At 41.6% G+C, this 27,634-nt stretch overlaps 1 protein-coding gene across 1 annotated transcript; it reads right to left on the reverse strand.

Moving 5' to 3' along the window:
* Positions 1-1,068: 1,068 nt before the first annotated feature.
* SERTM1 (serine rich and transmembrane domain containing 1) lies at positions 1,069-7,048 on the reverse strand. Its single transcript, XM_085061369.1, has 2 exons — positions 6,945-7,048; positions 1,069-2,240 (listed from the first exon to the last, which is right to left on the reverse strand). Exon 2 carries the CDS (start codon positions 2,054-2,056, stop codon positions 1,733-1,735), a length of 324 nt encoding a protein of 107 aa, XP_084917495.1. The 5' UTR covers positions 2,057-2,240; positions 6,945-7,048; the 3' UTR covers positions 1,069-1,732.
* Positions 7,049-27,634: the final 20,586 nt, after the last annotated feature.

A 27,634-nucleotide genomic window follows, 5' to 3' on the forward strand; every position in this document is an offset into this window, starting at 1 on the left:
ATCATCTGTGTTGTTTGGCAACAGCAGCTGCATTTCTAATTATTATATTTATACCAGGCTTTCCAAATTTGTATTTTAAAGCCTGTGTAGTTAATGGCAGAGTCTGTCTTGTTCAGGAACATATTGACAGCTTGGCAAGAGGTAGAAATGTGTTTGGGAATTCTTCCCTAACCCCTCAGCCTGCTGGGGAGTAGTGCCAGGTGAGGGGAGGGCAGCTGCTCCTGCTGAGACCATCCCATCTCCCAGAGTTACACCTGCATTATGTCAGTAACAGAAATGGCACTGACATTGCCATACCTTTCCTCCAGCCTCTCCAGTGACTTGGATCCAGCCATGAGAGCCAAATTTGCATGGGCTTGGATGGCAGGATGGAGCTGTGCTCACACAGTGTGGTAAGGACAACAAGGTACTGCACCACAGTCTGGGGCTGCAGTCCTAGCAGGTCACACTTGACACTTCGAATCCCTACTTTGAGTGTTTGGCTTAATTCAGAGCCCAGCTGACCACAGGATGCAGTTCACAAAGCTGCTCATTACTGCAGAAACTGACTGATGTGTTAGGTTTTGGGCACAGGAAATCATAACCCAGACAGTGGCATGGCATAAACGTGTGAGAATGGAACATCATCCATTTCTCTTCCTGTCCCTGGCTTTTCCTTATGCTGATGGGGAAAAGGGGCACAGCTATTGCCATTTTCCTGCCCATCCCTTCGTACCCTCTGCAGCTACACCTTGCACTTCTTGCATGTCAGAGCACAGCTCTGCCTGGCCATTGTGCAGATCCCTGTGTCCCCCCTCCACCCCACTGTACATTTCGGAAATCACAGGACAAAGCCCGGCCCAGAAAGTCCTCACCAGGACAAGCAATTTCCGTCCCTGCTGGCCCTGCCGATGTGAGTACAAACATCATGTGTCTAAAAGGACAGTTTAGGAGTGATTCGCTTATGCAAAGGAGTTGTGTGGTATTTATGATTCAGCAGCAAAAGCTGCCCCCTGGAGGAACAAGTCATTAGGCAAATGAGAGAATGAGATGCAATGGGCTCCAAAAATACCTCCACACATTCAACAGTGAGCATCGTTATTGTAGTTGCTTTACTATGTTAACCAAAGAGACTCAAAAACTGAAATACAGACTTTATACAGAATGAGTTGGGAGTACAAATAAACAAAAGCAACATTCTTCAAGAATTAGTTGTGTTTTCTAAACATCAATAAATACTGAAAAATATGTGAAAATTAAAAAAAAAAGGAAACAATAGCAACAACTTTAAATTGTCCCAATATTTATAATTTAAGCAGATTTTTTATACCTTAGCAATAGGGATTTCATCCAGAAGTCCTTACATAAGTAAAAAAAGAAAAGAAAAGTAGTCAGCATATTGCTGACACAAGACCAGGCAAGAGGTCACAACTAGAGCAGAAAAATGACACATCCAGTTAGAACTGTATTACAATTTGGCAGTAATACTCTTAATGAACACCATATATATGTGAGAGAGACAGCATCACTTTTACAGGCAAGAAATGATGATCAGGTGTCATTATCTATTGTCCAAAATGAAAATTAGTTAAGGGGGAAATGGAGACTAGAAAAGGAAAGGAGAAAAAAAAATATGGAAACTTTTAAAAACACCTCTTGATCATAGTCTTCTAAGGCAAATGTTACATGCACTACCTCCCCAAGAAACTTGACAAAGCTCTTCCATTCCCTGTGTTTTTCCCTTCGTTTATTTTCATGAAGAAAGGTTTGAGAGAGCAGAGCGCTGAGAAGAAATGCTGCAAACCTCTAAATTAGTGAATGAACTTCCAGCATCACTATTGTATTCTGGGTAGGAGGAACTGGAAGAAATTATGTTTTTCAGCCTCTGAAGTGCAATGATCAATAGCAAGAGGAGAAAAGCTAAGAGGCTAAGGAATATAGAAACATAGACATAGACGTTGGATAAACGGCCAGGCGATGAATCCACTGAAGTTGAAAGGGATGTGGGGTACAGCTCCAGAAAAGTCCCATTTTCCATGTTTCCTACAAATCCAGATGAAGGGTCAGGTTCTGACATTATTGGGTTTGTGTTTTAAAAATCACAACAGATCTTGTATTCAAAGGCAGTTTTAGTAGCATAAAAAGGGTTTATTTTAAGCAAACATTTTTCCATCACAACGGTGAGATGACAAGTCAGCCAGTGAATGAATTTATCCTTTACTGCTGAAGCCCAGGAAAATTTAAGATTATATTCTTCAGAACTGCAAGGGAAAAAAAAAAAAGCAGGATTAATTTACTAGCAGATAATGTGCACCTGACAAAAGTTAGCTCTTAAGAGTTAGATTTTTTAGCACGAAGCTGCAATTCTTAAAGAATTAGCTAGCAATTATCTTTATATCTCAATTTTCCAAAATGCAGGGATTAGAAGAAATCCTACTGAATCTTAATGAATCAAAATTGACCCTTCCCGACAATGAGTTGTTTAACTGCAGGATGGCACAATCAAAAATGTACTTTATATGGGATAGAGATATTGGAATCCAAATTTATCTTGTGAAAAAATCTAGTCGAGGAATTAAACCCCCTGTCATGAATTCAGCTCGTCAACCTAGATGAGCAAAACCACACATCCACAGTTGAAGATTAATCCATTAGCCACTTACTCCATAGTGCCTTGCCAGAGGTACCCAGAATTGGAAAATCTGCCAGACCTGCTTTCTTACTGTATATTTAAAAAATGTTTTGGATGGTTTCAAATATCAAATCACACCTCACTGTAATTCTGCCATGGGGATCTCAATGGCAGGCATGTTTCAGCAAAGTGATGAACCTTGTGACACCTACAAGCAAAATCCCTAGGAATGGGCAGCCCTGCCAGCCCAGAAAGCATGAGAGGTCTGTCTAAGGGCTATGGACAAAAGGTTACATTCCAGATGCTGTTTTATTGTTTATTTATTTTGTTTGTTATTTTATAGTGGAGCTTTTGGTAGTTTTAATCAAGCATCCCAGTAGTCTACAAGATACACAGGAGCACAAAAGTGCACCTGCAAATCCCAGATAAAAATATTCCTACCCTTGTGGTATATAAGTCATAGTGATGCATAAAATATACTAAACTAAAATCATTTTGTAACCCTAATAGTATTTAATCCCACAGGAAACAGTATTTATTGTACCTCATGAAATAAGTCACAACAGACTGAACAAAGAGAGATCCTTATGAGATTATACTCCTTTTGAACTGTCTTTAATTTAGTGATATAAAATTAACTAATGGAACAATATGTGTTCATTTCATGTTCTGGAAGTAGTTAAGTGGGTTATAGCTAATTTATCCTTTTTATAAGATAGGCTTTGATATAGGAGATGTTTATTCTTAATTATTTGTCATAATGAAAATCAGATCCATTATTAGTTGAATTGCTCTGTAAAAACTTAAGGAATTATTTCACATGAATTTTTTAACATGGCAGAAGTTGAAAGCCTTTAAATTTTTCACAAATTTGAAATCTACTACATTCTACTCTTACTATTAACACTTTTAGCCCTGGTACAAGGAATAACTTTGGCACTTTTGGGGACTTTTTTTAAGTTGGTGGAAAATTTTTTGTATTAAATAGGACTAATCTTAACCTCAGTTAAACAGACATCTGAGTGTTTTGCTAAATCAGAGCTTTTACAGGTCCTACAACATCACCCAGGCTATTTTTAAATGAGTACTTTGTAGTGAGATCAGAGACACTGTAAACTCTGATTCCAAATGAAGCCACAAGTAGTTTTATTCAGTGCATCACAGCTACTACTTCAGCTCAGGTTCCTGCTTCTGCTGGGGGAAGAAGGTAAGTGCCATGAACTGTTTGTCTCTCTTAGCCTGATCCTCCCAAAGGAATAACTCCCAGAGTCAGATATCAGCTTCACCTTCTTGTTTGGTAATTGGTTTTTTTGTTGTTGTTTGTTTGGTTTGGTTTGTGGTTTTGATTGTTTTTGATTGGCTTTTTGTGGGTTTTTTTTTTTGTTTTTTTGTTTTTTTTTTTTTTTCATTTCTGAAAACTAAATGCAACAACATCATAACATTTAGCCCAAACCTAGTCACAAAAAATTATTGGGAATTTTGCCACTTCCAAGTATAATGGCAAAGCTGGCTAAATGCAATAAACCCGTTGTCTTTCTGAGAGCCATAAACTGATCAAGGAAATGAGCTAAGGAGGCAAAGTTTTCACATTCTGTAGTTAGTGGTTCCCTGCCTTTCCCTCATCTGCTGTTGGAAAGCTGAGTTGGTTTAAGGCAAAGACTGAATTGAAAGAGTTGTTCCTGACTGACTGCAGATGGAGAGGAACTCTGACTGACAGCAGAAGGCTTTCCAACTAACCACTCTGAAAACTCCAGGGACAGGAGTACTGGTACCTGTCTGCTGGGGGATTTGGATTCTGTGAAGTAGCTGGATTACTTTGTCAGAGGCACCTGTGCAAAGCCAGGACAGGGATGTGTGACTTGAAGAGGCTTTCTGAGACATGGAGTGCAGCCTGACTGCTGAAAGCCCCAGGTCATGCTCTGCCTTTCTGACAATGGCTGAGTTTTCCTGCTGCTATTGCTCCATTGTTACACAGTCTTGCTGCTCTGATGGACAAACTGCCTAGAAGATTCACACAATCCACTGTTGCAAGAAGGCACAGACTCTACCTCCACACTATGCTGGTTTTAGATGTACAAGAGAGCAAAACTTTGTTCTGCTACTCTGGTCCCCAAATATGAGGGTTGGCACAAAAGAAAAGGCTCTCCTAGACACATGGTGTCTTTTGTACATCCTGGCTTTTCAACCAGAGCCACTGTTTATGTATTTTCTTCCAGCTGTGCATTGTTTTTTCATTCATGTCCTTGGTATAAATCACCTTTCACAGGTGAGGACAACCACACATTCCAAGGGTAAGCCAACCTGGCAGATACTGTAGGCAGGTTCAGTTGGAGGTTTTCATATTTTCTTTTATCCTGTGGTAAGTGGGAGATAGGCAAGGTGGCATTCACCAGAAGCAGGGCAAATTGAGCAGGTGAAAGCTCAGGCAAGGCATTGCTTTGTAAGAGGCCAGCCCCATGTACCAGGCCCCATGTACCCATGCCAAAACTATCCACTGTTTGCATATCTGATGGTACCTGCTGGAAAATCCATCTTGTAAGAAAATGCAAATGTGGTCAGGAGCAGAGGCCTCACAATTAGCATATGCTCTGAGTGCCAAATTATATGTAACATATGTAATTTAATTTTTAGCAATGCTAAGACAGTAGCCATCTCCCAGTTCAGACTGAAGTGAATATTAAATGAGACTGCAACACTCTCCAGGATGGCATGAACAGAGCTTTTTCATAGTCCCCACGGCAAAAATGCTTTACCATCCTACCATCTGTATTTTATTTCTCCTCATATTTTGATGCAACAACTCTACTTCTCCAGGCACAGTCGGATATAGTTTAATGGAGCATACTCACACCACTGAAACCCTAAAAATTGAGGAACAGGAAGCAAAGATAAGTCTGGTAGACTCAATTTCTTGTGAATTTATCACCCACAGAAAAGCACTTCATTTTCTTGGTTCTTCCTGCATTTTGTGACTACAAGCTGAGAAATACCTCAGCAGTTTCAGAGGCTTCAAAATGTTTAAGCAGAGAGACAAATTGACATCAAAGCATATCAGCATTTTAATACTACGTAAACTAACATTTTTGTCACAATCTCCTATGAACTATTTCTTTACAGGTAGAAGGTATTCTAAAAGGCCCTTATTGTAAACATCTCCTAAAAGATGAGATCTTAATTCACCTTTAATATAGTTACAACAGAGAGGTCCCTCCTCTTGCCAAACTTCACTGTGCTATTAACAGGGCAGGAAGAGCAGGAGGAAGATTGTGAAGGTTCCCAGGTGATGTGGTGATGCCAGTTCTACAATAAGACCTACTCATCCCTAAAAATGTGTTGCCCCTCCCCAAATTCTACTATCATAGTGATTGGTGGAAGGTTAGGGAGATCCTGATTTAATTCTTTCATCTTCTCCCTCACTGCCTTTGTTTTCTTGATTTTATTTATTTCCTTCCTATATTACCAATATTGCCCTTCCAGCAAACATGTAACACAAAGCATTTAATGCCAATAAAAATATGTTTGCATGCTCATACTAAAGGGCTGAGTGAATGTTACATACCAGGAAGACTTCAGCTTTGAAAGGCAATATGCTCTAGACTGGAAAAATGTAGCAGTTTAACATCATGCAACTAAATATGACAGTAGCTCTAGACAGAAAAAAATATGTGAGCAACATTTTATTCTAGTGAAAAGGTAGGTAGGAAAGGCAAAAAATTACTTCTAGCTTGGAGTTTACCAAGAATATGATTCTTAATACTTCTTCTTCTTGGATACATGCCTTTGGCAATTAAAAGACCACAAGTAAGTAGGATGCTTCTTTTTCCCATTACAGATGGACCCTCCAGGAGCAGAGAATCCCTTTTCCACTCTGCCTGGGAAACAGGATCAATTGCCAACTGACTCAATAAAATAGAGCACAGAAGGAAAAGAAAAACTATTTCCTGCCACAAGCAAAGTTTTCCTTTTAATTTATGATCTAATTTCATTTTTTTATTATGATGTAATATGATTTAAATTTATGTCTTTGAAAATCTAAGAAGACAAGCACCCAGATGGCTTGGTTGCAGGTTAAAATCAAGTTATATTTTGTTTGGGGGTTTGTGTGGGGCTGGAAAAAGGAAACTCTTAGAGCCATAAGGATTCTTAGATTAATTCAGATAGGTTCCAGTGATTCTCTAATTTACATTTCCCATGGATCTGCAGATTACAGAGTCATTTATATCACTGTAAGTCAAAGACATTGTGACCTGGGATCAGACCCAGGACCTGTGACTTGAATCTGGTCTTTAAAAGTAAAAGAAAAATGAGCAAGGAGAAAGAATAAAATACTTACAAGCAGGAAGAAGATATAGAGATAGAAGCTGAATGTCCAATGCACAGGATGTGGTTGGTGATTGTGCCCAAATCTAAAGGGACTTCATGCTGAGAAAATCCCCTATAAAAAAGCAAATAAAAGCTGAATAGTTTAGTAATAACTACAATAATAATAAAATAAAGGGAGGACAAGGACTGAATTTTTACTGCTCTTACGGCCAGAAATTTCAGAAAAAACCCCAAACCAACTGGAATCCTGGCTTGTGTTTTATTCCTGCTGTCCACATCCTTCTGCTGCCCAGTTACAGACCTGCATGTGCAGAATCAATACCATGATCCTGAACTCTGCTTTACAGACATGCTTTGATAACACCTTTCTCCTCTTCTTCTGCAGTGTGCTCCAGGATGAAGACAGACATCTGTCCCCTGGCACCTTTTTGAGCACTAGATCACTGTATCTGCTCTCCAATTCATTTCACATCATACCCTAAAGACTCCTGCCAGGAATCAGGTCTTTTGGATTACACACTATTATTTATTCATTCTCTTTATTTCAGACTATCTGCAGTTTAAGTTTTCACGTACCTGAAATATCCAAGCTGGATATGTTATACGCGCAAAAATAGCTAGAATAATTTTGTGTGCTGCATGCATTCAATACCTAAAATTAAAAGATAGCCCCTGAATTGTTTTTAATAAAGTAAATTAAATTTCTCATGTATGAAGAAACACTCCCAGCTGATGCAGATTAAAGCAAAAGAGTGTGTATTTTCAAAAAGATCATGCCCTCTGGGAGAGAAAAGACACTTTCACAATCATTGTACATCTTAGAGCTCTGCCCCTTCAGCACATTTGGTTTGACTGTGTTAGAGAAGCAGATCTCTGGGGATGGATGCTAATGCATTGTTGTGCTGCTTTCATCCTTTCAGTCACTGAATCACTTATGCTTTAAGCCTCTCTAAGTTCAATAAAGAAAATTATCTAGTGCAGCTGTTAAAATACAGTATTGTTGAAATCCAAATGTTTTGATAACACTGATTATACTAATGTTCCACCCAAGGGAGTCAGATAGCTTCTTGACCACCTCTTTGTGCAGGAGAGGTAGGAGGCTGCAGGTGAACCCCAAGGTCAGCTGCCCCAGAGATGGACCCAGCACATGCTCTGGGACGTGAGGGCAGGCACCCTGACACCTTGCCCAGAACTGCTTCTGAGGCTGAGGCGGGAGAGGTACAGGATGGAGGGGGTACAGCAGCCACTGTATGCTTTTTCTCTGGCAAATATGTCTCACCTAGCCAAGAGCTCTACCCTATGCCTCTCTGTTCTGTCTGCCCAGAGCAGAGACCCTTTCCCTCCCCTTTATTTCTTTCCTGGGAGAAAGAGGCAGCGATCTCTGCAACAGGGCTGTATCTTCAACCAAGGCAAATATAAACGATTTTGCTCTTTTGTCTTGGCAGAATCTTTGTTAGTCTATCTCCTGCCAGACACACAGAGCACTGCTTTTGCCCATTTAGCCCTCCATTCAACACAACAGCGCCACAATCCCCAGCAAAGCAAAGGGGAACAGAGTCTACCAAATCTTGGGCTGATTAAACACGCAGTGAAAAACACAAGACATCCTCCAGGCTTCCTAAGTGCAGGCATTCATATTCAAATGGCAAGTGTAGACAGTGAGACAGGGAGGGCTGAGCTTTTAATCATCTTTGAAGAACAGAGAAATACTTGGACCAGAACATCAACAAGCTTATCTTTGGAAGATTGCTTGGCATCGACAGTAGTATCCCACAGTCCTTCATCCTCTTGCTACACTCTAATGCCCTTCACAGCTATTTTCACTGCTTCAGCTGTGGCAGTAGCCCACAGAAGGATTTGGCCAAAACAGTATATTCATTCTCAGTGCCAACAAGATATGCAAGGAGCAGGGATTTATCTGTTCTCTGTATCTCTCATGATGTGGAGAGGGGTAAGGAGTCTAACTGCTGTACCTGCCTCCCACAACAGCATCAATTTTAATCTCATCCAAAGGACACAAAGTCACCAAGGAGATCAGTGTCCTTCTCGTGCTGGTTTGTTAAAAATATTTATTTCCCATTTCTTTTTAAAGTTTCCGGTGACAAATTACAGGTGGCTGAAAGAAACCCACCCAAAACTCAACAGCATACTCTTTTCTGACCATACTGATGAGTCATATTGGATTTCTTGGTGTTCAGTCCCAAATTTATTCTCCTTATTGCCACTCAATAACTTTTGTTGCCATTCTCAGCCAAATTCAACCCAGTCAGAAACCTCAAACTGATTTGAGCTCCTAAAGTTTAGTGACAGTGGGTAATCAGGCAAAGACATGAAGCTTCATGCAGACATTTGGTTGCCCATAATAGCTTTAAATCTTGGTGATTTACTTTTACAGTCAAAAAGAGCCACTAAGGTGTCACTGTCTAAGTAACAGACCCCAGGTGCCAAGCTGGAAAGGAGGTCCAGAGCAAGGTTAGCCAGGGAAGAGGAGAAACCAGTAGGTATCAGGAGTCCTTCATTTCTGCATTTTGTGTACTGACTTCTTGTTTGATTTCTAGCAACATCAGATCTGGCAGTTTTATTTGGACAGAAAATTTAGTGTACTGTGGAATGGCTGCTTAACGAGAAACGAAAATTGCGTTAAGACCCATTTTCCGCAGTGGAAAAAATAAATGAAAATATTTCAATTGCTCCTGCCTTGTTGCCTCCTTTCATGCTTGAGTCATCCCATTCCTGCTACACCTTCTTTCCGAGGCTGCAAATGGCTGTGTGGAGCATCCCACCGACGCTGCTGATAAGCCTCTCAGGAGCTGCCATCCAGCATGTGTGTGTGTGTGGCACAGCGGTGATGTAATTAACCTCAGAACAAACAAACAATTAAGCTTTGCTACCTCAGCCTGACTCTTCACATGACCTCCTGACAAACACCTCTTGTATTTGACACAGGCAGACCGGCACTGAACTCCACAGCTGGGGCCAAATGGCCAGTGCAGGGCAGGGCTGTGCACTGTGTTCATCCTTCTCATGGGGGAGTGCTTCAGCTCCTGCACATTGTTTACTCAGACCGAAACCTACCAGATAAAATATCAAGCCCCAGGGCAAGCAATCCTTGTTATCAGAGCTTGCTTTCATTTTCCATCACACTCATGTGGGAAGCTAAAAACTTGCAGTGCTTAAACCCTCAGGTTCAGCTCCAGGTGGAGGGGAAAAACCCCTCAAAAATATCAGACATAGTGCCCTTCATCTACAAGGAGAGCAGTTTTAGGACGAAGCGTGGCTAAGTCTGGAACGGAATGGATTTAAGGTCTCCATTGTGTCTCCCAGTGCTGCAGCACAGCATCCTGCCCGCTGCCGATGCCGTGGCTGCCCAAGGAGTGTACCTGAGCGCCTGCATCTCCCGCGCTCCATGCGGGCACATCCACTCCCATCTCGGGGGACCTCTGGGCACACTTCACCAAGGAGCTCTGCTGAGCACTAAGTGCCTTTTAACTTTACTAGTCAATGGGGTTATTGGTCCTTAACTAACAAAGCTGTGACCCAGGAAGTAGAGACCTGAATAATAAGAAAACACTTTTCTATTGCAAAATTCAGCTGATTTCAATAAATTTTATAAAAACAACGGGTATAAATCACACATTTTATAAATCCATATCACACCCCAAAATGTCAAGCATATTTAATTTTAACCTTCTTAGGCATCTTGTCACGATATAAAGCTAGGACACAATTTTGTACACTTGGTTCAACAGAAATTTCTTTTAATGCATCATTTTGTTTCAGACCTTTTTTCTCTCTCAAAAAAAAAGAAAATCCCAAGCAGACTCAGTACCAACTACATACTGTACATTCAAATGTCAAGGGAATTTGAGGCACAGATGTGCTATCACAGTAACTCTGCTTCCCGACTTGGGTACCTCAGCATGCTTTACCAAGAAAAGTGAGAAAACAGCCTTCCCCTTTGATTTTCTGTTTCCTCTCACTGGTGTAACAGAGAAGATCCCCATCCCCACGCTATTCCTTATTTTACTGGCACAGGCTGCATGCATGCCCTCCCTTGAGAAAGAAACCATGGCATATTTGTGTGCCTGATAGTCACATATAGTCCCTGTTTGCGAAACAGCCTGCAACAACTTAGGCAAAGAGACAGCACGATTGCAAAGGGAGTTGCAGCGAGCCACGCTGTGCCTTGCAAGCATAAGGGGGCAGGGTTGCACCTGAAATGCCAAAAAAGAACAAGCAGAGGATAACACAGCCTATGGAAGGAGAGTTTCTGCTAGTTCTAGAGAGAGTGATCTATTCAACAACTGCCTCTCAGATGTCCTAGCTTTAGAGGACACTGTTGTGCTCAAATGCAGAGCAAGAGTAATTCCAATAGCAGGGATGGTGGCAGCATGGGTGAGGTCTTGTCTTAGCATCTCACCAGACTGCTGCTGAAGGCATCAAACCGAAGCGAACTCGCTGGGACATTTCAAGGAAAACAAAGGAATGATGGACAAGGTGCCGATATGAAGCTGCAAGTAAGCACAAGGTGGAGCTCGGAGAAATAGAAAGGTGATGGCTTGAGGGAAAAAGATGCTGAGAGCACAGGCTGCTCAAAGCCCAGGGGGTGTTTTCTTGGGAAAGCAGAACTGGTACATCATGTACAGGGAGACTGTCAAGGACACTTGAAAGCGAAGCCTGCGACTGACATGTCCGATGCAGGGAGAAGAGGGAGCAGCAGAAGGACTGACCAAGATGCAGACGAAGTGGCAGGCTAAGAGGTGGGTTTTGCAGCAGCGCCATGGATCGACCATGTCGTAACAGGATTTCCTCTGCGCAAGCCAGGAAAAGGAGGCAACTGCAGTCATGAAGACATGGGGGGAGGAGTGCTTGCAAAAGAATACAGGAGGTAGAGGTGAAAATATACTGACTTTTTTTGTATTTAGATTCCAAGTCTCAGACCTATCAGAAACATCAGATTTTTCAGCAACTTCTGAATGTACTCTGTTGTTGAGATAATTCCTCTTCTGCTTCCGTGTAGATGGGGTGCAAGAAGGAAAAACTCTTTTGCTTCCTGCCTCTGATGGGGAATTGACAGAATACAACTTATAAGACCCAATTATGAACAAAGACACTTGGCAGATGCTAGCTATCCCATTTCAGCCTTTTACATCTGAAAAGGTTAACAAAATGCACAAGGCAATAACTTCCTGAGCCAAACATCTTTATACAGCTACAGTAATCTACATGATGACAGTACTAGATTTGACCTGGCTGCTGAAACAGCCTTTCCCCAGCAGTTCCAGATCCTACAGCATGTATCCTGCTGACAGCAAAGCACACGTACTGGATATAACAAGTAGCAGTCTGCAGGCAGGCAAGCCTGTGAGCCAGAGCACAGGAAAGCTGGGAAAACGTGAGGGATGCAGAGGTGACATGCCTGCCTCTCCTTCCCCCACCTTGGGTGACAGAGAAGTCTGAGGAAGAAGTGGGGAAAGAAGGCAGCCAGTACAAAGCTACAACCATCCCTAAGAGGAGGAAGCCCTTCTAGGCATAACAGCAGAGAGAAGGCAGCTGGTGGTTTCAGGTTGCCTGTTGTTTCAGTCTGTTCAGGCACAGAAAAGTTAGAGTGGGCTCAGAATGACTGTAAAAAGCAAAATCACAAGGAAACAGATATCGACACTCCAGCTGGATCCCTTATCATAATAAAACTGCCAGCACAACATGCATCCTATATGGTCCAGATTTTACACATTTCTCCTCTTCATCTTTCTCCCATTCTGTTACAATTAGTTAAGAATTAAATTTAATAATAGCTAGTATGCACTCCTAATTGTCTTTGCTTATATGAATGTTAATCTGCGTGGCAAATTCTCAGCCCTTTACCACTATTTTCACAAATTTCCTCTAATTGTTTAGCATTTGCAAGGGTAGGAACAGTTTGCTTCACTTGCTTTCTGTTCCAAACTTTATTACGTCTAGCGAGATGATGTTGAAACACCCTGCAGCTTTTAGGCAGACATAAAGTGTTTGCAAAGGGCACATTTTTGTGCATCCATACTGTTTTGTTTTGTTTTTCCATGCTGTGCTGTCTAAGCTCAGCTCTTCTCCCAGTACACTGGATAAGCATGTTTCAATTTATTTGCAGAGGGAACAATTCTTTTCCCATCATCTTTCCGCAAACAATGTGAAAGAGCACACGGGTGGCAATCCATGCTTATGCCCGCTGAGCCAAGAATTTTCTTGCACAGTGATGACCCAATGGTCTGCGCTATCACACCCCTGGGCTGCAGCATCTTTCAGCACAAGAAACCAGCCCGTGCCTCCCTTCTCTCCGCATCCCTCCTTCCAGAAGCTGTGCGTCCCCCTGTGCCCCCCGCTCTCCCAGAGCGTTCCCCTTTTTGCCTCCACCAAAAGCCATTTCTCCAAACCAAAAAAGCGTTCATTCAATTCAAGCACTCTAAGAACCCGCGAACTCAGACTAAAACCAGGTCCTTTCCAAAAGACGTCTGTGAAGGATCAAACACAGGCCACAAAACACGTACCTCGCTTAAACGCTTGTGAAAATCGAATGCCCTTGGTTACAGCACAGGACAGGCAAAGCGCTGAGGATGCTCCCTCGGAGCAGCAGCACGGGCGAGGCACGGCGGGAGCTGCTCCAGTGCGCACAGCACCTTCCCGAACGCGCCGGGGACCCTCCGGGAGCCGCCTCAGCACCGCTGGGCGCCGGACAGCGGGAGCGAGCGGCCCCGGAGCTGCGGGAACGTGCGAGCAACAGCGCTCGGCCGCCGGGCAGCCGTGCCCGCCCGGCTCCGCTCGCACCGAGGGCACGGACAACGCACCGGGTGGTGGGCAGGGGGAGAAAAAACACCCCAAACCCGGAGTGTCCACCTCCTTGAAGAGGGAGACGGCTGACGCGGCCGGGATGCTCCGGCTCGGGAAGCTCCGGCTCAGGCGCAGCCGGCAGCGCGGCACCTTCCTGCCCGCAGCAGCCCCGCTGGGGCAGCTCCGCTCTCCGCTCACTGCTCTCCGTCCGCCGCTCTCTCCTCCCGCTGCGCGGCTCCGGCCCCGCTCCCGCTGCCGTCCCGCTCGGCCGCGGAGCCAGCGCCGCCCCCGCCCCGCCCCCCTGCCGTCCCCACCGCCCCAATGCCGGGCAGGGCTGCGAGCCGCGCCGGGCGGGGCTGCCGCTGCCCCAGCGCCCGGGACGGGGCGGTCTGTGCTGGGGCAGGGGCTGGCCCAGCTCACCCTGGATGTGCGAGCCAGGGCTAGGCGCTGCGCTCAGCTGGAAGTGGGGCGAACCCCCAGTTCATGGGGGTTAGGGGATGGAAGTCTCCGGGCATCGTACAAACCCGCATCAGCACCTGGCTCTTACCGTCCCACGGCTGTCGTACAGCATACAGCCCTGAAACGAGTCACCGGGGCTGGTCCTTTCAAAAAAACACATGTTAAGTCCGTATCCTACAGGGCAGAGCGCCCCGTGGGAAATGGGAGCTCCTTCGGAGCAGAGCATCAGCAGAGGGGTCAGATCGTGGCACCGTGATGGGAACTGGACTTAGCGAGGGAGTGGGTTAGAAAAGCGGTTTCCTGGGAAGTGGAAACTTGCAGGTGTCATTCGAATGCTCTTCCAAGTTTTCAGATGGCTGTTGAGGCCCTCAGGGATACTCTGACACCATGTACACTGGAGCGAGTTAGTAGTTGTGCTAAGATCAGCTGAAATAATGAGGAAGTGTAAATGAAAACAAAACCTGGCTTCCCTAGATGGTTTGGAGAATGACTTACCTACAGATATCACATGCTCTGGAATGAAATATTGAGGAAATATTGACTGGATCAGACACATTTCCTTCCATGGATACTGTGGAAGGAAAGGTTCAGCTAGCTTCTGGTACGCTTATCTCATTCACTATGGCTTATTTTGGCCAAATGACTCTACTGTGGGTTAGAGATCAGTGATGAGCACTGTGAAGAGCAGATGGGGAGTTAAATGCACCCTCTGCAGCTCAGTCTTGTGTCTGGCTAATGTCCCTCTGCAGTTCTGAAAGGATGCTGGAAAAGGTTGCTCTTCATTTTAAATTGCTCTTAGGGATCTGTGCAGTCCATAATGTGCTGCAGAGGCACTTCTGTGAGATGTGCTCCCTTTGATACAGTCCACACAGTTTCAGTAGAAGAGTAACTTGGAATGTCATGAAACAGTCAGTTTTGGAGGAACAAGACATATGATTAAGTAGATAAAAGACAAAGCTTAAAGGAAAAATAATTTCCAAGAATGAACCATATTTCTCCTTGATAATGACCAATGAGTGCAATGACATACAAAAGAGATGGGTGTGACTTTCAAGTGGCAAAAATGCTCCATATTTTACCTGTGAAAAAGGAAATCAATGTTTTTGTGGGTTTGGGGTGTTTTCTTGTTTAGGTTTGGCTTTTCAGAGTGGAAAGTCATATGCATAGCATGTGAACAAAAAAATAATGGAGTTAGTGCTGTGGTATTCCTAACCTGGAAGCAGACCACTGGCTCATTTCAACTTGCAGCCACTGCAGAAAAGGGCACATTTGACAGTGAACTTGCTGATTGCATTAGCTTCTGTGGAAATAGCACACAAAGCCTATTGAAACTGTGGGGAAAGAAATACTGTAGACACCCACTGCACTACTGGAAATGGTGAGTTTAGAGGTGAATAGTCCTGCTGGAACCATTTAAAAAATAATGAGAATTTGCTATATCCTTTCTTATTTGTATACTCAGACTAGAGGTAGAGACTTTCTGGTGCAAGCCCTATGTCTGGCATGTCACTGGATATAAACAGAGACAGATGGTGCATTGAAGCTCCCAGCATTGATTTTGCATATAGATAAGGACCCAGGTACAAAGCTTGGAGGAGATGAATGAAGCAAAAGTGGTCAAGCAAAATGTTTGAATCTTGAAAAAAAGAAAGAAGTCAATAGAAAGGTTTCTGTTATAATTTAATTATTCCAACAGTGAAATTGCAACCTGGGACACACAACAAGAATTTTCCCAAGGTCAAGCAGGGAGAAGAATGGAAGGAAAGGCAAATGCAACAGAATTGAAGTGGCTGCTAAGCCAGTCATGCTGTTGCTAATACTGCCCAGAAAAAAAATCAGTGCTTTCTAAAGGAAATAAAGTGTGATCCCTTGGACTTGTATCACTTTTGTGGATGTTAGCTCAAAACCTAATCAATTTAGGAATGAAGAAATTCCTAAGTGCTTCCTACTGATGAATTTGCTTACCCCACAGCATCAGGCATAGTCACTAGTAATCCTTGGCTCTGGAAGAAACTGAGCAGTCAGATCCAGATCTATCCAGTATGTCTCACAGTCTCAATGTATGCCATGTAGGTTAGGTCATGTCATTGTAGCTTGTTCAGGTACAAAAAAATACAAGTACTTAGGCAACAAGTGAGAATTCATTTTTGCAGCTGTGCTCTGGTTTTTTCATTCTTTTCCTGGATAAAGCACCTCTCAAGGGGAGGTGAACAGCACTGCTAGAAAAGGTTATGATTTGTTCAGCAGAGAGAGAACAGGGCAGAAAGGAGAAAAGGACAGAAAGGCTTTTGTGCTTCTTGGAAGTCACTGCTGCTTCTAAAAATTTTTTAGCCTGGGCTACATCACTGATGTCCTGCCGCTCTTTGTGGATTGCTCATTTGCTGTGAGCTGCTCAGTGACAGTAAAGCTGCACCAGAGGAGTTGTCAGCAAGACCAGCCTCTCTCACCAACACTGGTGGCTGCGTCAGGACCTCATGCAGAGGCTGAGGCAGCGGGAAGCACCACAGCTCCAAAGTAATTAATTCCATCTTTTATTGCTCTTCCTCCTTCATGCTCTCTATGCAAACAGTACACTGTGAGTTGGCCCTTCCTCAGGACAGTGTCTTTCATGTAAAAGGTGTTGCAAAATGTTTTGCAATGATAAAATATACCAAGAATGTTAAACAGAGAAATGGGAAGACAGATCTTTTCAGAGAAGGTTTGAAATAAAGATGACAGTACAGCAAAGCAGAAAAAAATTGATGGAGTCTTGAGATGATGATAATAAAATAAAAAGTAACAAATAGAGCCACTTTTTTTTTATTTTTTTATTTTTTTTTTAATGCAGTTGCAGTCAGATAAGTACTGACTTTGTCTTAGAATCAGAGCAACAGAGTGAGGGTCTGGATGGGTCTGGTTGCCTCTGAGGTCCTGGACTGGGAAAAGTACATCAAAGAAATGTGGCTTGACTTAGGCTTAGTGTGATTCAGTGTCCAGAGCTCAGTGTCATTCCTGCTGCTACTAGGCTGTCTATGAGACAGCATGGCTGTAGTGGATAGCTTTTAGTACCGTTTTTTAGAATACAGAAATATATGGAAAATTATTATTATTATTATTATTATTATTATTATTATTACTACTACTACTTTGATGGTTATTATATGATTTCCTGTACCTGCTCAGACTCATTAGGTGGTAGAGTAAGCAGGTTTGTGATTTCCCCACTCTGCTGGAATGTCTGCCAACAGAGTTCCTACATCCATGCTGTCTGCTTGGCTTTGTTATGTCTTTTGTGCTTTAGTATTCCTAGCTGGTGCATCACAGCTTGGGGAACTTTGAAGAAGTTGATAGGATTCCATCTTTCTAGGCTTCTACAACGTGAAATGTGGAACATTTTATGTTGTCATGAAATCTGTCACCAAATAAATGTTTTATCCAAATTTCTCCTTTCATCTTTGTGTCCAGAATCTGCACCTGGTGCTTTTTTGTCCTCATCACGACATAGTAATTAATTTATTGAGGTGTGTGGTTGGATGCAGATCAGCAAAATTAGGCATCTAACAGAGCCATATTTTAAGACTCTGAAGACAAGACTTTCTGAAATGCCTAAGTTCACTTTGTTGCCAATAGGAAAGTATTAGGTCACTGTGAAAACTTCCAGAGGGAGTTCTTATTCATCCAAGTTTGAGTACAGGAGTCAGGTGTACATGACCTTTTCTGGTGTCCTTAAAGCCATTTATCTTTCTCCTTTTGACTATCTAAGGAATTTAGGAACTTCCTCTGAAACGTCTGCTTCATTACACTCCCAAGATATAGGAACATAGCTGTTAAATGAACTAAATCCCTCCCAAGAAAATCAGATCCTCATCTCTCCAGCTGAGCTCTCCACTTTAAACATTTAGATGTAGAGAGTGCATTTCTACTGAGACCCAGGGTAAAAACAAAACCCTCTGTTATTTGGACAGCCAGTCCTTCCCCCAGAATGCTGGGTCTCCCCTTGTTCTTCACCAAGCTCCCATGAGAAGGAAGCAAGTTGTAATGCCTTCCTGAACCTGATCATCTCCTCTCAGTGCCTGGATTTGTACTCAGCTTGTAGCACTGCCTTCAGCACCTATTTTGTCGTGAACATGGTGGCTGGAAGTTAATGAATTTTCAGGGTAACATTTTCCAATACTGAAAGGGTTTCGGCACTATAATTTGCATAAACATTACTATTTAATAATGGCCAAAAATGCAAATAGGAAAAGTCTTCAAAGACTTATTGAGACAATATTTAACTTCTAATTCCTCCATCGCATAAAAGCTACTTGTTAATGCAAGGACTAGCCAAATTAATTCTAAAGCTCAATTAACTCCATCATTAGATGTTTTTAAAATACTGTTACGCCAGTATTAGAGCTAGAATTCTCCAGATACCTCTGGTCTTTTTAATTACCTGGAGTCATTATAAAGAGCAGTCACTGAAGTTCATTCATTCTCTCCATGCTTCCTACTAATCCACTTACAAACTTTGCCATCAAGCAACCTCAGGAGAGGCTATTTTTAATGAGAGCCCTATGGAATAATGGGCTATTCATTTCCCTAAATGTCACTTGTATCATATTAATAGATTCACATGCTAATAAGAGGAAAGTGCCTCATACACTCCTTATCCATGATATAAAACCTTGGCATGGATCAGCTCTGTCTGTTAGTAGTCAAAATTTTTCATAGAATCTTTTTAATGTTTATAAGTTGGCTCTTTGTTTTGGACATATCTGCACTGAGGTACATTAAATACACAGATAATGTCCAAGGTCAAATGGTGATGTCTTCTCTTGTCCAGGGACTGCTGCTTCTTCTGGGAATCAGGGCTCATTAATAGCCAACAGCAAATCCTGTACAGAGCCAGATGAGAAATTTGCACTTGATTTTAAAGACAATGAAAATCACACATAACTTATAATCCATGCTCTTTGCTGACATAACCATTTAATTGTTTTCCTCAGATTATATGTATGTGCATTTTTCTAGGAAGCCAGCCTGAGCATGGCTTCTAAACTGTAGTCTGGTCTCAGTTATAAAGTGCATTTCCTCGCTTTCAGTGTTCCATTCATGTATTTCACAGTTACCAGTAAGTTCCCAAATCAGAGTTTCTCTTGTTTTCATACATATTCAAAGTGCCATTTGAGGCATAGTTTTGTATCTAGTCTGTTCACAGATCCACTCTTGGCTGCTATTGCACCTGTATCCACTTAAGAATACCAGATATATCCAAGGCAGAGCTACCCTGGTATCCTTACCTGTGATGTCTTAATGTTCATGTCATTTTCAAAAGGCAGTTATATAGCTGTTAGCTAATCAAAACATTACAGATCTGATGCCCATGTACTCTACAATAATCTAATACCATTCTGTCAGAGCAGAAGTACTTTAAAGGGGACACAGATGTGATCTGAGATGATTCTAAAGACCCATTACACTGCCTGAGTACTCCAAAGTGGCCTAAGTATAATTGAAAACCAGTACCTCCATCCCAGAGATAAATGATCCCACCAAAAGAACAATCTCATCTCCACAGAATAGCAGAAGCAACAATAGTAGAGATGAATCTCTTCAGGGCCTCCCGTTGGAAGCATACAGAGCCAGTTGCAGAGCCCACAGCGAGAAGGGAAAACATCCCAAAGCACAAGACAGATCTCACGTGGGGCTGCCTTTTACCCAGGGGATGAAGCACAGCTACTGCAGCCCATCTATTTATGTCTGATGAAATATTCCCAGATGAGTCCTTTCTCTTTTCAGGAGCCACTTTTTTTTTAATACAGTAATAAATTCTCAGCTGAGAAAAACCTAAAGCATTGTATGGAAAGGAAGTTCATTATAATTCTGAGAAATGGGAGGTTTTTTGATAATTTTAGCGTCTCAAAGGTCAGTGGTTGCTGCTTCTTTTTGTCCCTGAGGTAACACTGCCTTTTTCTGTAGAGTCTCTGTTTCATCAAAATCAGAAAATATATGAACTGTGTGATAACCTTAGGTAATTACTCAGAGTGGTAGCGTAAAGTGCTGTGACACCAGCACTGAGATAGAATAATTTTGATAATGTATCAGCTCCTGAGTGCATCTGCACAAACCAGCCTAGAAACATATACTCTAAGAAGATCAGCTTTTCATCTCAACCCTATAATAAAATGCAAGTTCTGTCACCAACCAAGAGTGTAGAAATAGCAGCTGTTCCTGCCTCTTTCTGTGATCTATTCACATTTGAAGCACTAGCAAAAAAAGAAGTGGATTCCCTGCTGATCTGATAATATCAAAGGCAAATAATCATAGGTTATCTGTGGATGGAAGCACCAAAGATACACAAAAGGGACTTCAGTTCTTTTTCTTCTCAAAATTCAGCTATATTAACAAGTACAATTTTCATAAGCTTTTCAATTGTGACAGTGTTTCAGTGAGTTGGATCTGATTCTGAAGAGTACTAAACATGAGCTTAGCAATATATGAGGAGAGTCCTTTGTTGGCACTGACATCAGATCCTTTGCTGGCACTACCGTCAGATCCTTTGCCTTTGGAATCCCTTGACTGCAGTCAAGGATGCTAAAGCATGACATTGAGGGACAGAGAGGCAAATAAATCTTCTCTGGACATGCTTATCTCTTTGTTGAAAGTGGAGCTTTGCAGTTTTCTGTGCTCTTACCCTAAAGCAAGCATATAATACAAGTTATGTTATGCAGCTGTGCTCAGACAGCATATAAACTACAATTCTTTTATTCCTGTCTCCTTAGGTTTTCTCTTTTATAGTCTCTCCTCAAGTTTTAAACAGAAAACTCAGGACTGGAGTAGTTAAACTTTCACATCCAATTTCATGTGTACCTCTCAAAATGCAATTCTTTTTTGCTATTCCTTTTTGACTGTATTTCACATCATAGGAGACCTAACAGACAAGCTCTTCCTGTGGTGCACCTTTGAGGCTTGGAAGCTCAAAGCTCTGCTAAAGTGTAAACCAGAACAGTAAGGGAAGATGCCTGACCCAGCCATGTGGGGGAATGGGCTTGTTTGTGAAAGGCAGATCGGCAAGGTCACGTTAGATTTTTGTGTTGTGCTCTCCAGCCCAGGCTCATGTCAACTACAAACAAGACTATTACCCAGGACCAGCCAAGAGAGAGAGGGTGTTGCAACACTTAGACATATGTAGGTTGTGTCATGAATACAATGTCCTGTATTTGGTCAATCTGATAAATTCCAATATTAATTTTTCCCTTTCCTGATTTTCAATTTTTGCTAGCTTGAAAAACCTTACTCTTCTTTTCAAAAATCACCCAAGTTGTATGGAGGGCCAGGTTTGCAGTGGGAGACCCAGGCAGCATGTGAAAAACAGGACCTGATGAGCCTTCTTCATGGCATTTCCCAATGTCCTTTCTTCCATGGCAAGCTGTGTGAAAGAGGCTATTAAAAGGTTTTATTTTCTAATGATTTGTTATTACCCAATGAAATGGGGCAAGGCTAAACACACCACATATTGCAAAGGCTCAAGGGATGGCTGAGAGAGAGGGTTTAGCAGTCTCAGGATGGTGGGCTAACAGCTGCATGCTGGGAATGACTCACTTCTCATATAATTTTTATGTATGTGGGGTTCCATGGGCATCAGTGATTCACATGAGTGGCAGAAGAAGGTCCTATGAGAAGTGTGCCACAAACTGATTGATTTATTCCCATTGCTCAGTCTGGAAGATTGCTTTCTTGAGTCAGGTTTCTAATGGTGAAATCCATGAAAGTATTCTGTTTGGCAGCTTTCTCTGATTGTTAGCAGAAGAGCTATGGAAAATGAATTTGTGATTTGGTTTATTTATAATCTCTGTTCCAAGTTGTCCTTCATAATTAATTAAAGGAGATCAGCTGGTGCCAGTTTTTCACCCTCTTCCATTTCAACAAATTCATCACTGCATAAAATCTGATTTTTCATGAAATGAAATGAAAATTTCCACCAGCTTTTAAAGATACGACATGTTGTTGCTTTCTCATAATTTACACACAAATATGTGCATGCATTTTAGTAAATTGCTGGGTTTCTTCCTCTGCAGTCCTGGTTATCAGAAAAAGGTAAATTTGTCCCTGGTTGTGGTCACATGAACTGTGAAGTCCTTGACATTTGGAAGCACAAAACCACCAAAGAGTGCTATTTAGTCAACCTTTTAAGTTTTGGACAAGCTGTAGTGTAATGGACACTAAGTCCTCAGCAAACAACACCACAGACAAAAGAAGGATTTGATTTAGTGTTTCTGTTGCACTTAAACTGAAGTAATTGTTTTTAATATGTATAAAATAGTTAACAATAATAAATGAGTTATTATTATGCAGCAGTAATAAATTCCCAGAAAATACATTGAATATAAGAGTTTGATTATTACCTTTTTTCACATAGTAAATAGAAAAGTATCAGAATTAGTTTTAAAAATTCACCTCAATATTTGAGGCATATATTCAGGCCTTTCTCCCAGGGTAATTTATATCCATTAAGGCCCAGGTCAGTAATGACCAAAGTCTTCAGTTTTACCCCTTTCTAGTTATTTGCTAGTGTCTCTGAAAGAAGACTGGTTGTTTCAATTCATCATGCATGCCAAGCTGAATGGATTAACACAGCTCTTTTCATGTCAAATCATTTCACAAAGGGAACAGTACTGAATGTGCATTATAGCTCCAAATTGTACCAGCATAATTTCAGTTTTCTCCATGAGGTTTTAGCAATAACCTCATGGAGACTTGGACCCTATGATCTTGTTTTATTGCTTTGACATATTCTTTGTACAAGTACCAGAGACAAAAATATTCAAAGTTATCACTTGAATTAAAACAAAGGCATCATACTTTTCTCTAAAAATAAATTCTTAGCAAACTATTGTCCATGTTTTCTATTAGGCAGATTGTGATATTATGGCTCCTGGCTTCCTATTCATTGAAGTGTACTAAATTATAAGTTGATACAGAATCATATATTTTTCTCTACTTTAATAATGTTCTCACCAATTCTGTATGTTGATATATCTCTGAAATGACACCTTTGTGCTTGATGAAGGGACAGAAGTCTAAAACCAGGATGAGCAAAGTACGGTCCGGGTACAAAAAATTAGCTGTGCTAGTGGTACACACATTTCAAATAAATTCTATCATTGCCTTATGGAAGAGTCTTGCTTTCCTCTATTTCTTACCCTTCTGTGGGCTGCAAAGATACAGGTGGACATACAGTGACTGCAGCAGAGAAAGCCTGCACGTTGCCAGAGGTCTCAAGAGGCACAAAAACTTCTTCCTTTCTCTGATTTTTTTTCCCCACACTACATCCCCTGGTAGGATTATAAGGCCAGAATTTGTCCCTTAAACCTTGCCAGGGTATTTGAGTTTCTGTAGTATATCATGATTCGGAATTTGGGAAATAATTATAGTACTTAAAACTCCCATCTTCATCTAAGACTGTCACCAACCTGGAATCCACATATGTTTGCTTCTGTAGGATGTCACCAGTCATGTGTGAATATGCCTCACCTCTTCGTTTGTCCCTCCTAGTTGTGCTATTTCATTTGCTAAAAATATTCTTTCATTCATTTAATCTTATTAAATGGAAGACACTGAAGCATTTCTGAGAGGGCACTTAATTTCATTAGCTTTTCTGAAAACAAAAGCACAGCTATGAACACCTAAGCAGAAAAATTAAATTACTAGATGCAATTCAGAGGAGGGAAATACCCTGATACCAGCTTTAAAGACCATAGACTTTTTATAAAATCATCACTGTAGTAACTAAAATTATAGCTACAGTCTTGGAGATCAAAACTTGGTGCAAGGAGGAACAAGTTTGGGTGACTCAGTGCTGTGGTGCTCTGTGTGTGTCAGAACAAGGCTTTGTCTGAAACTCAAAGAGCTATCAAAGCAGTCTTGTATGGTCCTCTTCTATTAATCAGATAGTTTCACTATAATATTGAATATTGGTCCTCTCTGAGCTACATTTTGTCTCCTCGTAGTTAGGGTAGTCTCTGAAAGCTTTACAGAGAATAGTAATTAACAGCATTTTTTATCTCAGGAGTCATTCTGTGGGCAGAAAGGGACATGGGATGCAAAAAATTATAAGCCTTATATCGGCTGTAGGCTTTTGTCAGTTTTTCCAAGTTTGGAGACAATATAAAGCCTGATTGTAGGGTCATTCAATGTTATTTTACTTAAAAACTAAGCAGAATGGTAGCTGATGGTAAAATTGCTAGTTATATGGCAATTACTGGGCCTTGAATTTAAAGGGAGTTGAATGGCTAAATCCCCATCCATTCAAAGCAAATCAAAGGAAAGATACTCAATTCTACTCAAATGATACAGGTTCCATATTTCAGTGAAAAAATTCACGCAAAAGCATACTGGATATTTGGCCTACTTCAGGAGTTTTTGGGCCAGAGGTATTGTCACTTTTGATGCTCAAAAATGCCAATAATGGAAGAGTCATCAGCAATGACAATGAGAACAGCAGTGGTTAAACAAGAACTGGTGACAGAATTTCATCTCTTATAATACGAAGTCTAATTAGCATTAATATATTCTTCAAGCTAAATTGCACCCAGTGTTTTGCATGCATAAGTACAGGAAAATATAATTTAATAGCTTGGTAGATCAAAGTGCTCTGTGTAAGACCCAGGAATCTGCTACACACAGAAGCAGCAGCACCAGTTGGGATTTGTGGCCTCTCTTCCCAGTGAACACCATGATGGCATCCAGGAGGAGGGACTGGGAGGATGACAGTGGAATCCAAGGATGTGGAAGTGAACCCAGGATGCCTCATGGATCTTTTCAGGATGCACTTTTCAGGAGCAGCAATATCTGAGCCCAGATGCCTCATACAAATTAATTCTACCTTTGAGAGAAAGAGGTGAGCCAAAAAGGTGACAGTTGAGGTTGGATCTAAAGGGATTTTGCTCCAAATATGAAATAAAAATAAAAGAGATGCTGCAATAATCATAGAACCATAGAGTCACAGAATGGTTTGGATTAGAAGTGACATCAAAAATCACCTAGTTCCAACCCACCTGCCACTGACAGGTAACACCTTCTACTAGATCAGGTTGCTCAAAGCCCCATCCAACCTGGTCTGGAACACTTCCAGGGATGGGGCATCCACAACTTCTCTGGACAACCTGTGCCAGTGCCTCACAACCATCAGAGTAAAGACTTCCCTCCTAATTATCTAATCTAAACCCGACCTCTTCCAGTTTAAAGCCATTCCCCCTTGTCCTATCACTATACGTCCTTATACAAAGTTCCTCTCCAACTTTCTTGAAAGCCCCCTTTAGGTACCAGAAGGTGCTATAAGGTCTTCCCAGAGCTTTCTCTTCTCCAGGCTGAACAACCCCAGCTTTCTCAGCCTGCCTTCACAGAAGAGGTGTTTCAGCCCTCTGATCATTTTTGTGACCTTCCTTGAAGGCACTCCTTTGTAGGTCCTCATCTTCATATTATCCCTATTCTATATGCCAAATTCCAGCTGAAAGAAAACAAAAAAATTATCTGTTTGTTGCAAGGAGTTCAATGTATACCATCTAATTAATATAATATAATATAATATAATATAATATAATACTTACAAAGTATTTTAAAAACAGAATATGAAAGTACTAAGGGCTGTTAGTGTAATGGATGTCTTTTTTTTTTTTTTTCAAAAAGACATGTAGCAGACAGTTTTAAAGCAGTATCATGAAAGACTACGAGCACTTATTAGTTGGAGCACTTATTAGTATGAAATAAATAATGGATATCTGTTCCTGGGAGCTTTTGCTTCTTTGGGTAGTGTTATTTGTTCCTTAATTTATTACTTCTTTATCCCAAGACATATGTGGCTCTTTGTAGGCCTGAGTGAGATAGATTAGAGCAGGGGGAAGGGAGAGGGAGAAGAGTGGAAAAAAGAGGCTGAAGAGCAGCACCACCACTATGAATATTTGATCAGTCAAAGATGGTGTCTTTACTCTTTAGAGTAAAGATGGTGTCTTAGCTCTTTACTTACATTTTTAGGGTTTTTCCTGTGCTGTTTGGTGCACAGGGGAAGGAGCTGGGGAATTTGTACTGGGGAAGGAAACACAAAGCATGGATGCAGCAGGATACCCCAACGGTGGGGTTGTTTCAGGAGGAGACAAAGGGTGGGCAAGGTGCCAGGTGTGGGCAGGTAGGAGTTTCTCCTAAATCCTTTCAAGATGCATTTGCAGGAAGAGGTGGGGCAGACATGATTTAGGAGTCTGACATTCCTATTTAAAATACAGTCAAACCTGAGTGGAAACCATAACTTTTGTACTGCAGAGCTCTTTAGGCATTATTTTTACAAAGGAACCAGCTCTTCCCCCATTAGATCAGCTGGGCAAATTTTAAAAATTTTAAGCAGTATCCTTCTTTTCAGTCACTTATTAATAAAACTATTAAAAAAAAAAGGTTTGTTAGCTTTTGCTCTTTCATCAGGAAGTCAATCTGGTACCAAGGTAGTCCTTACTCCTCTTGCTCTTTAGTCCTCACCTTGTTTGAGTGGCTTGGGAGTGAAGCTGCTCTCCTGTAACCCCAGGCTGTTTGCAAAACCCCACTGAGCTTTGCTCTGCATCCTCTAGCCAGGGAGCCACATTTCCCAAAGATTCATTTTACTTCTGATAAAATCACAAAGACCTGCCTTGCACTCTTTAACCAACAGCACATTCTCCAATTTACCAAGTGCAATAAACCCAGCTGAGGAGTTGGTTGCTGCTGCTGTTTCAGTTAAGGCATCAGTCTGTCTGTCTTGGACTTGGGAGTTGCCAGCTCATCTGAAACATCCTTTGGGGCTGATGAATGGCTTTTCTCACCTTTTCCATCATAGCTGCTGCTGCTGCCTAGAGGGTCACCATTCTAGGTAAATTGTTCTTGGAGTAGGGTCAAGACACGAGGAAATGCCCACAGAAACCTGAGGGCATTTTTCAGGCAATCAACAGAATTGCTGGCAACCTCAGGTTGCAGGCAACTAAAAGTCGAGCTAAAATCTATGGAGGAAAAATATGAAAATGTTTTTTTCAATTTTTTGTGGTTTAACTGAATTTTAAATCCTTCTAGATGGTGATCCTTCTACTCCAAAGTGAACATTTCCCTTTCTTCCCAATGGTGTTCTTTATTCTGCTGTGAAAACGGAAGTATTTTCATTTGAGAGTATGTGGGGACATTTAGAGTAACCCAACTGAGTCAGATACTAATGCTTAAAATTTTCAAATTTTCTTGCTTTTAAAAGTGATTAATTATTACTTATCTGATAGAAGGAAATCTGTTGTTAAATAATCCCCAGGCACAAGTTTACAATGTTTTTAAATTCAAAGAGAAACTATTTCCTCTGTCATTTCCCAGGGCTTGCAATCAATGTTCCACTAATTAGCACACTGAGATATACATTAGGTCCTATTCTTGCTGCTATACAGTACACTGACTGACCTGCACTTCAGCTTTTTC

Source organism: Lichenostomus cassidix, chromosome 1, assembly GCF_008360975.1.
Source record: "Lichenostomus cassidix isolate B80296 chromosome 1, HeHo_3.0, whole genome shotgun sequence".
In the NCBI taxonomy this organism is placed as follows: domain Eukaryota; kingdom Metazoa; phylum Chordata; class Aves; order Passeriformes; family Meliphagidae; genus Lichenostomus; species Lichenostomus cassidix.

Bases quoted from the DNA above. Each gene is read 5' to 3' on its own strand.
- SERTM1 (XM_085061369.1), bottom strand. From the start codon at position 2,056: ATGTCAGAACCTGACCCTTCATCTGGATTTGTAGGAAACATGGAAAAT.